Below are 10,707 nucleotides of genomic sequence, written 5' to 3'. Positions count from 1 at the left end.
ATTAGTGAGGACGGTGGGAATTTCTGTTCTGATTTTCGTGCCTATTTTAAGAAAATTTTATTTTCTATCTCATTTTTGTAGAAAAAATTTTTCATCTTCAAAAAGTCTCTATTTGAAGCGATTTCTACGAGAATTCTCATATTTTAAAAAATTTTGCTATTCCTATTCTAATACTATAATAGGTATCAAAGATCAAGAGAGAGAAGACTAATTTAAAGAGAACAAAAAATAAAAATAAAAAAACATATGTGAATTTGCAAAACCTAAAAAAATTATCTTAAATGAAATACTTTACATTATTATGATTGAGTCTTATATACAGCAGAACTAAATGTACATAACAAAGCTAAAGATAACACTCTAGCTAATTCTCTAACAGAAGCTATAACAAAAAGTAGTTTCATAAGTTTTGATGAATTTCTTGCATTCTAAATTACCTTCCTTATCTCATGTATTTTGTTTTTATACTCAATAAATATTTTAACACATCNNGCAGAAAACAATAATAATAATTTGATGATGATCAAACATTATAATATTAGGCCAAAAGTCTAAAGTTATGTAAGTAATTTGAGTGGCTAGTGTGTATACTAAATTCAAATGAAAGAGTAACAAGCAACGTCCAATAATGGATCAGGCCCATAACCAGAAGCATTTGGCTCATTCCATTTATCAATAGCCCAAGAAATAGTTACAAATCACTATCCAAGATAAAGAGAAGCAACTGAAATAGTTACAAATCACTATCCAAGATGAAGAGAAACAACTCATTTTTCTCTAAACTAAAGCAAAGTGATCAAACTCATTCTCCATAATTCGCTCTTTTCTAATACCCATGTAAATTAGTTCTAAAATTGAGCAAGAAAAGGAAACTCTGTTTAAGTTTCAAATCCAAAAGAAAAAAGTGATTACTAAAATCAAGAAACAAAACGGAAAGAAGAAGAAAGTCAGAGGTTAGAGCACAAAAATAACGATCAAATTCAAAGGTGAATCAAAAAATCATTTCTTTCTTTGTTCTTTATTGTTGATTGTTGAAAATATTTTTCTCCTATATGTACCGAACAAAAAACTTGAAGAAAATGGAGATTATAAAACTCTACTACAAATCAAGGGTCAAGAACAAAACTTAAAGTCAAAGTATTATTGATGAATGACTTAGATTCTTGAAAATATTTGAAAAAGGAAGAAAGAGAAGCAGTTAGGTAAGATTGCATGTTAACTTTAATCACTGCTGCTGTTTTATCTCTTCTCTGCGCTGCTGCTGTGTTATTTGGGGAAGAAGAAGTCAAAGATGTTCAAACAAAGCTCAAGTTTTGAAAGCTTTACTACTTATCTATTAAAGGAGTAAATTGCCAAAAATTTAAGCAAAGAGTGAGCACATAAGTTTGGGTCTTCATAGCTTACAAATTATCACTTCTTCTCCTTCATAAGTTTACATTAAACTTTTTATTCTTTAGTATTCATCTTTTTTTGTTTCTTTTCAATAAAAAAAAGATATTAAGTGAGGAATCAGGAAAACCCATTGAGAGAAAAGACAAAGAGAGTTATCTAAAAAAAGTCAGAAAATTATGTTAAATTCTTTTATATGTTTTTTTGTTTTGTACACATAATATTGAAGAGATTCCCTTATTATTATATTAGGTAAGTACTTCGTGCGTGGATGAACCTAGTCAAATTTAACCTTGGTAGAAGGTGGTTTTATCCTAGATAGGATTGTGTTGAGTTTTAAGAAAATTGGTGTTTGTAATTTTTGAGAAAGATAGTGAAAATTTTTTTACTGTTGTGGAAGAGACTGGATGTAGATTATATTGCACATGGTGGTTGAACCATAATACTTGACTATGTGATTCTCTCTTCTCTACTCTTCTTTTGATATCTTTCGATAAGAGACAAAATAAAAATGTCTTCTTTATTGTCTATTTCTCAGAAGTCACAGCTATCTAAAAGTAAAGAATTGTTCTGTTCCTGATTGCATAATGAAAAGACAAAATAAAATTATCTCTTAAAATTTTAACTTGACTGACTCAACAACAAACAAAATTCCTAATTCAGTCAAAAACAAAAAGGAAATCATGAGTAAACTACCATTTCTACCCACAAAAGTTGAAAATGCTGACACATCTACCCATAAAAAAAAAGAAATTACCATTTGTACCCATAAAACATGAGTTCCATATAACAAAATTATCCAAACACTAAAAATCACATAAAAATCCCAAATTACTCTTATCATCATCCGCATCATCCACCCCTCCTTCTCTCCTTCCCTGTCTCGCCTTCGCCTGAGTCAAACTTTAAGTTCAAAGACACCACCACCTCATTTTCTTCATCACTACTATCACCACCACCACTACTATATCTCCATTATCATCTTCTTCACATAAAGCAACAACAACAACAATAATAGAAAAAATAAATTGTCTCAGACCACCGCACCACCACCGGCAACCACCAAGTTGTTGCCCCCTCACCCGATTTCCTCTCTTCTTCCTCTCTCTCGCCCCTTCTCACCCCTGTTCCCTTCTCTGCTCCTCTGCGTAACCACTGTCGCGGCACTCAACAGTCGCTGGCACTGTTAAGTCCCACCCAACCTCCACTCGCTGCCGCCACGTCCTTTCCCCCTTTCTTTCTTCCTCCACCCTTTCCATCACTCTTTCTTCTTCTTCCCCTCGCCTCACCTCCGCGAGCCCAACACCATCGTCGCATTCTGTTTTCATCACCTTTTGCAACCTTAGAGCCGCTGCCTGATCGCTACCGCTGCCCCAACTCGTTCCAGCTAGCCCTCCATCTCTCGCTGACACAGAGCTCCAACCCCTGTCCAGTCCGTGGTTCCACCCGCCCTTTCCCAGTCTGCATACCCAGAGATCACTGAACCTACATCGCGCAACCATTCAAAGAAGTAGAAGAGAGAGGGAGAAGCAAAACACAGAAGGGAAGAGAGAGAAAGAGAGAGAGGAAACAGTTGGCAGAGTTGACGGACTCTGGCGGCGGCGACGAGCCCAGAAAATGGAAGGAGAGAGAGGATGGGGTTAGTGGTGGTGGTGGTGGTAGAGGAAAAAAGATGATGCAAATAATAAGGGTAATTTGATATTTTTATATGATTTTTTAGTGTTTGAATAATTTTATTATATGAAACTCATGTTTTATGGTACAAATGATAATTTCTTTTTTTTTATGGATAGATTTATTAGCATTTTCAATTTTTGTGGGTACAAATGGTAGTTTACTCAGTTCTTTTTATAGGCCATTAACAAACTTTCAATAACATATATGGATGGTGGATTTGAATGGATTTGCGTGTATGTTGAATGTATATAATATAGGCCACTTCTTTAATCTTTTCAACAACTGTATTAATATATAATTTGATGTTAAAGTTTAAACATGAAATTTCAATTACCATCAATCTTGTATTGTGCGATCCATACATAAATCTAATTTCTATCCAAGTGTTTGAAAAAAAAATGAGTGAACTACCAACTCGGTCCCTGTCCATTTTTAAGAATGACAAAGCGACTGCTCAAAATAAAATCGATCCGCTTCGAAGCTCATTAAGAGACTACTTATTCATTCTGATATGAAACCAAGGCAGGCAATGGATAACATGATTGAGGAGTACAATGTGCAACTTAACTATAGGATGATTGCGAGGGCCTTAAAAGTAGCTAGAGAGGTGGTCATTGGTAATGTAAGGGCACAATATGAAAAAGTTAGAGACTACTTGAGTGAGATTTATCGGAGTAATTTTGGGTCCACAGCATTGATGGAGACAATACCACAACCTGAAGCCCTCCCATTATTGACATAGATGATAAGAATGACTCCTTTTATTATTAGTTTGGTGTTAGTGTTTACAAAACTAGGAAATATTTTGGTTTACCTAAGTATTTGAATGCATGTTTAAGTCATTTTAAAACTCTACTAGACTGATGTGGAAGATGTTTAAGTCAGTTTGAAATTTGACAAAATTAGAAAATACTTTACTTTAAGGCTACATGTTGGCTTTCTTTTTGTTGTTAGAGGGCTATAAATTGTCCCTTTCTCATGCTGAACAAGGACATGATTGGTTGTTTTGTGTACATATTTTATATAAGGTATTTTCTGGATTTGTTTATCCAACATTTTTCATTAAGAAATTTGTATGACTACATGCTGCCATAATTCATTAAAGTAGTAACAGACCATTTTTTTTGGATCAAATCATAATCTTATCTAAAACAACATACATACTTCTAAAGTAATACAACTTACAATGTAAATAACACACACTTCTAAAAAAATAAGACACACTTTGAACCTAGTATCACAAAAGATTTCTGCTAGTCATATGCCTTAAAAAAATTTGGAGATCACAATTCCAAATACAAAAGCAATAACCAAAGCTTTACCACTAATGCCGCTAGTACCATTATTGGCATTACAATTTTTAGCTTCCAATTCTAACCCAGTAACTCTAACATCTAGTTCCCTGAGTTTTCCAGCATCAACACCAGCAGCATCAGGTATCTGACTTTGATCTCGCGTCTAACCCTCTATATCAGGAGAATTTCTGGAAAACTCTTCAAACGATGCAACATAATCATCCAACCACGCAAAAAAATTGCAATGCGGTGTTGAGCTCGCAATGTGGTGTTGAGCTCTGTAGAATATACCCACAGCTCAAAATGTGTCACAGCGACTTAAAATCAAGGAAACTTAAATTAAATTTTAGATTACCTTAAAATATGGACATCCAAAAAATAACCGGTTAGAGTTCAGTTCTGTTGAAGAGAGAAATAAAATAGCATGCGCCCCACACCGACATCGTGGAGCAATAAACTTCTTCTTCTTCTTCGACGCAACAACACTTCCTGCAGATATACTTAGAGGACTTCTGCCTTCATCTTTAAAAACATCTCTTTCACTCTCATCAATGGAACTCGACGGTGGTTCATTGCTGCTGCTCATGGCTCTGATAGGGTTTTCTTGTAAATGTGAAGGCTGGAGGAAGGGGTTTTATGGAAACACAACTTTTCAAAAGCAACTGAAACGTTGCTTCCTACTCAAACGACGTCGTTTTTATGGTGAAGGGGGTGGACAAATTAGCCCCTGTCCATCTCAATTTGTCCATTTCAACACTGAATGAATACGTCATCCAGCTCATATGATAGGTCACGCACCGAACCAATTCAGCGTTTTCCATCAATTCTCGCCGGAGAAAAACGCATGGGGACCACTTTGTGTGACGAAAATTGGGAACAAAGACCGAAGCGGATCAATTTTAATTTGAGGGGTCACTTTGTTATTCTTAAAAATGGATAGAGATCGAATTAGTAGTTCACTCAAAAAAAAATTGTATATGCAGTCCACCATATAGTCTTAATGAAAGAAAAATATTCTGGAGTACAGTGTAGGAGATATCTCTCTTATCTCTTGGACTATTCACCCCCTCTTAATCATTACATGTAAAAGCAGTAAACAAGTTGTTGATGTCTAATCCAATTCTAGAATATTTCAAAGTTAAGTGTAATTATATTATAATTGTTACGTGATTGATTTAAAGTCGTTTACTAGCTAATTAAGCGTGTTCACCGTTCCTTAAAACTTTACTAATTTGGAACGTTTTAAGTGACATTAAACGTTCTATCTTTTAACGTTTCCAAATCACTTTTAGATTATTTTATTTGGTTAATTTTATCTAATGACCACGATTAAATAATTCATTCGTTTCTACTACAAGTTGATGTTGTGGAAGTATTATATTATTACTTATCAAATCTACTATAGATTGTGTTTTAATCCACATCATATAAACTTAGATTATACACTAATAATTAGTAATTTATTCTTTTTTTTTGTTGCCCACGGTATCCCCAATCCGACAGGATAAGGACTAATCCGTCGCGAATCGGAGCTTCATTTAAGGATCTGCCGCTGACCAATGGGTTGCTGCATGCACAAGGCAGGATTCGAATCCCCGACACTTGCTTAAGCGGACGAGTGAGGTGACCACTCGACCAACCAAATTGATTATTAGTAATTTATTCTTAATTAGACGCCCACGTGCTTTCAACTGTTAAAAATGAGTTTTTCATTTTACGTGATTCTCTTACTGTAGAGAGGAAAATAATTTGACTAAATAGTAAATAAGAAGCCAAGCCAAACTCTATATAAGGTGATTCAAATGCTAGTAATTAATCATCACAAACACACAATTAGTTTCACTTGCAATCATAAAAAAAATTAAAGATCATGGCTTCACACATAATTAACAATGGTCTCAAAGCATCAAATGAGATCTTTGAAGGCCAAATTCACTTGTACAAACACATGTTTGCATTCTTAGATTCTCTTTGCCTTAAGTGGTGTGTGGATCAAAGAATACCAAACATAATCCAGAACCATGGTCAACCTATGACTCTTCATGAGTTGGTTTCCAAGTTACAAGTTCCATCACTACCAGAAACACGGTAGTTTACCACGGGAAAATACTCACGAACAAAAAACAGTGGCAAATTTTCATGATTGTCGTAATCACTTGCAACGTTTTGCTTTTCCGTGGTTAAATTATGCGAAAGTTTTTCACGTTCTTGTTTATCTGTGGCCAATTTGAATTGGACTCTCTCAATTACCACAGACCCAATGCTCACCGTGACGAAATCAAACAATGTCTATTTTTAAATTACGCGCTTCTAGTGTTTCCTTCCATCTCTTTCAAAAATTTTATAGGCAGTTCCTATTTTTTCCAAATTTAAACTTTAATAATAAATTTCAATTTTTAAGGGTGCAGATTTATCAAGTTTGTCGATGATTTTTTCTCTCTCCTTGCCAGCCATTTTCAATTGATAAGATATGCATTAGTTAATTTAAATTAAAAATCTCAATTACTTGACTGAAATAAATTCAAATGAACTTTTACAAGTGAAATTTTGGGCGGAAAACTTAAAAGTAATTTTCACTCAGCACCAAAGTAAAGCCCACTCACTAGAAAATTGGAAGAACTCCCTCACAGGTTCACACTATTGTTCAGTTTCTCTATATCCTTAGTAAATTCAGCGTTAAGTCTCCAAAGAAGGTCCCAAAATAGCAGAAATCAAGATTTTGCAGGCAATCCTGAATTACAAAGAAAAATGGAAGGAACCCTAAGCAGCCCTTTTTTATGTTTATCTAATATTCTCTTGGATCTTTACTTTTTTTTTTATTTAAAAGACTATTTTTTTTACCATTCACTAATTCTTTCCCAATGTAGGAACTAGATCTGCGTGTATCAATGCTGCAACTTTGTCTCTTGTCGATGCTGGGATCTTCATGCAAGTTTGTGTTTTCTTTTAAATTGTTCAACTTTTAATTTAGCTTTGTAGCTTTGTAATTATTGAAACTTATATGAATATAGATAAATTTAAACTAAGTAGAAGACAGTGTTAAAGGTCCTGATACCAACGTTGAATAAAGTTGCACTTCTTTAAATTATTATCTGTGTTCTCACAATTTCCGAGTACATAGTATCTAATTATCTATTTCTTTGTATTCTCAATAGCATTTTTGCTTTAGTGTTTGTTTCAATATTTAAGCTGCTAATGGATGAATATGTGAATAATGGTAACTTAGGGTAATGGATGGATGTTGCCATGGAACAAGGGACACTTACCTGGGAGGTCCGCATAAAAGTTTTATTCGATAGTTACCTGGTAAGCTCAACTTTTTACTTTAAAATATTGACCTTAGTAATTTCTAACACAATTTTATTTTTACTTTAAGTTCTTTTTCGCTAAATGGTTTTGATTGCAATCCAATATCTCGTTAATAGTATTCGTTTGTCTCGTTAAATAATATTATAGTTAAGTTTTAATATGAGAAAATATCATTAATATCACTCTCTATTTTATCTTTATTCTTGACAGGCTTGCTTATTTACTTGCATGAAGCAATTGAATTGAAAGTTGTTCACTAGGATATCAAGTCTATCAATATATATATTGATTGATGACGAGTTCAATAAGATGTTTTATGTTGTGAAAATGAAAACTCAGCATTATTGGGTATGCATTTCTACTTTTTTTTAATTACATTAAAATATTATTTTAAATAATGTCTTGGGACTTTTTTTTTCATGAATTAAGAGATAACACAATCTTATTTGAATGTTTTTGCAGGTATTCCAATGAAGACGTTAGAGATCTAATAATGATACATTCTGATACTTGATTTTGTAATAGTTTAAACTCATTTAGTTCAGGATATTTGCTTTTCAACACTGTTACTTAAATTTCATATTTTTATTACTAAAAATATTACTTATATGGATATGGCTAATCTTTTTAATTTTGTATAATATAATTTTGTTCTAAGTAGCATCTTTATTTTATATATATATTTTTTTTAATTTATCTTTTATGATTAGCCACGGAAAAATCGTGGCTAAATAACCCAACAATGTTTAGCCACAGAAAAAATGTGGCAAAAAAGCCCAGCTTACCAATATTAGCCACGGAAAAAATGTGGCAAAAAAGTCCAGCTTACCAATATTAGCTGCGGAAAAATTGTGGCAAAGCTATATTTGTTGGTTACACTGTTGTCATTTAGCTACGGTTTAGAGTGTGGCCAATAACGTAAAAACCGTGGCTATTCAGATGTCTCCACGGATCATAAATTTGTGGCTAACTGGACAAAAACCGTGGCTAACTGAAAAGGCGTCGCCCTTGTTAGCCACAGAAATGTATTCGTTGCTAAAGCTTAATCGCTACGGAATTTCTTGATTTTAGCCACGGTTTTTTCCGTGGCTAATCACCGCATTTCTGGTAGTGCATTAGCTAAGGTTAGTGGTGTGCACCGTTTAATGCGTTATCTTGCACACATTGGATTCTTTGACATAGTAAGAATTATCCAAGAAAATCAAGAAGAAAAGGAAGCATATGCTCTTACTTGTGTCTCAAAGCTCCTTGTTAGAGGTAGTGATCATTGTTTAGCTCCAATGGTTGACCTTGTTCTTGACCCAACTATCTCAAGTTCATACCATCAACTTGGGAAGTGGGTTCATGATGAGGGGAATCAAACACCATTTGCCATGGCATTGGGTACAGGTATGTATGTATTACAATGTTTTGTTTGGATTTAAATTAGTGTATATTTTTAATGTAGTAGTATACTCTTTTTCTTTTAGTAATTGAGTTTTACTAAAGATCAGAAAGTTTTTTTAATACAAAAATATGTGAAAAATAATAAAAAATCAGTTTAAAATAATTAATCAAAATCAAACTTTTAATTAAATATAATTTTAATTTATACAGTAAAGTTAATTTGCATAAAATCAACATGTTGAAAGTTGATACTATATAATAATATTTAAATAATTGTTTTCTTGTTTTCTATATTTTCCTAACAGATATTTGGGACTTTCTTAACAAAAACCCTACACATATGAAATACTTCAATGATGCAACTGCTAGTGACTCTCAAATCATAAACTTGGCGTTGAGAGATCATGGTGTTGTCTTTGAAGGATTGGAATCAATTGTAGATGTTGCTGGAGGAACTGGAATGGTAGCCAAGTATATCTCTCAGAATTTTTCACATTTGAAATGCATAGTTTTTGATCTTCCACAGGTTGTGAAAAATCTTAAAGGAACCAACAATTTGAGTTATGTTGGTGGAGACATGTTTCAATCTATCCCTAAAGCTGATGCAGTTCTACTTAAGGTATATATATGTTTCATCAAATCTAAGAATAAATGCATGGTGACAAAGATTAGAGAAAATTATACTTTTTATCGCTTTGACAAAAATTTTAAAAATATTCGTAAATTTTATTTTGTTTTAATTTTGTCTTAAAAATTTTTTATTTGCATCAAATATATTCTTAATGGCTAATTTTTAAAAAAATTTAAAACCAATTCAATAACAATTTCATAAGAACAACATTCAACATAAGTAAAATCAAACATAATTTTCATGCATTATTATTAGATTGATTTTAAATTTTTTGAAAATTTAGCTGTTGAGAGTATATTTGATACAGATCAAAAATTTTTGGAACAAAATTAAAACAAAATAAAACTTAGGAATATTTTTAAAATTTTTGCTAAACTTTAGGGACAAAAAGTATATTTTACCCTAAAGATTATTATTATTATTATTATTTTAAAAAAATTAAAGTTATGTATGATTTTTTTAAGTTGTTTTCTTTTTGTTTTTCAGTGGATTTTACATGATTGGGATGATGATAATTGCATGAAGATATTGAAAAAATGCAAAGATGCTGTTTCTTCAAGTAATAATAAAAGAGGAAAAATAATTATTATAGATATCGTGATAGATGATGAAAAAAAGGATCAGCCTGAAATTACTCAAGCAAAGCTTCAATTGGATTTAGTGGTGACAGCATATTATAATGGAAAAGAAAGAACCAAAGAAGAATGGAAGAAACTCTTCATGGAAACAGATTGTCAAGACTATAAAATTTCACCTTTAACCGGACATATGTCTCTTATTGAGATATATATTTAAACACTAAAGTAATGGTTAAATGAAATAAATAAAGTTGTAATGTCTTGATGAATAGTTTTATATATAATATATTGGACTATGCTACGTGTACACTAAAGTCAGCTATCAGTATAAAATATATGTTGAAATATAAATATATATTGAAAATAAATTAAATCACACATATGTATTTATATACAAATATATTGATAACTTATTTTAGTTATTGATTTTGATGTATGAATA

General features: G+C 32.3%; 1 protein-coding gene and 1 long non-coding RNA gene across 2 annotated transcripts in view; one reads left to right on the top strand and one right to left on the bottom strand.

Annotated features, from left to right (window-relative positions):
- The window catches only part of LOC110271384, a 19,644-nt gene that overhangs the window by 7,932 nt on the left and 1,005 nt on the right, over positions 1-10,707 (bottom strand). The window contains exon 2 of the long non-coding RNA XR_002362076.1: positions 2,021-2,023. This is a non-coding gene — a long non-coding RNA (uncharacterized LOC110271384). The remainder of the gene's footprint in view (positions 1-2,020; positions 2,024-10,707) is intronic.
- Positions 8,777-10,579, top strand: LOC107635609 (isoflavone 7-O-methyltransferase). The gene is made up of 3 exons (XM_021122217.1): positions 8,777-9,059; positions 9,362-9,675; positions 10,174-10,579. Exons 1-3 carry the CDS (start codon positions 8,816-8,818, stop codon positions 10,480-10,482), a joined length of 867 nt encoding a protein of 288 aa, XP_020977876.1. The 5' UTR covers positions 8,777-8,815; the 3' UTR covers positions 10,483-10,579.

Source organism: Arachis ipaensis, chromosome B04 (genome assembly GCF_000816755.2).
Source record: "Arachis ipaensis cultivar K30076 chromosome B04, Araip1.1, whole genome shotgun sequence".
NCBI classification, from domain to species: domain Eukaryota; kingdom Viridiplantae; phylum Streptophyta; class Magnoliopsida; order Fabales; family Fabaceae; genus Arachis; species Arachis ipaensis.
This window is presented reverse-complemented; position numbering and strand designations above follow the sequence as displayed.

Coding starts and splice junctions, on each gene's coding strand:
- LOC107635609 (XM_021122217.1), top strand. CDS start 8,816: ATGCGTTATCTTGCACACATTGGATTCTTTGACATAGTAAGAATTATC. Junction 9,060..9,361: donor TGCCATGGCATTGGGTACAG/GTATGTATGTAT, acceptor TTTTCCTAACAG/ATATTTGGGACTTTCTTAAC. Junction 9,676..10,173: donor CTGATGCAGTTCTACTTAAG/GTATATATATGT, acceptor TTTGTTTTTCAG/TGGATTTTACATGATTGGGA.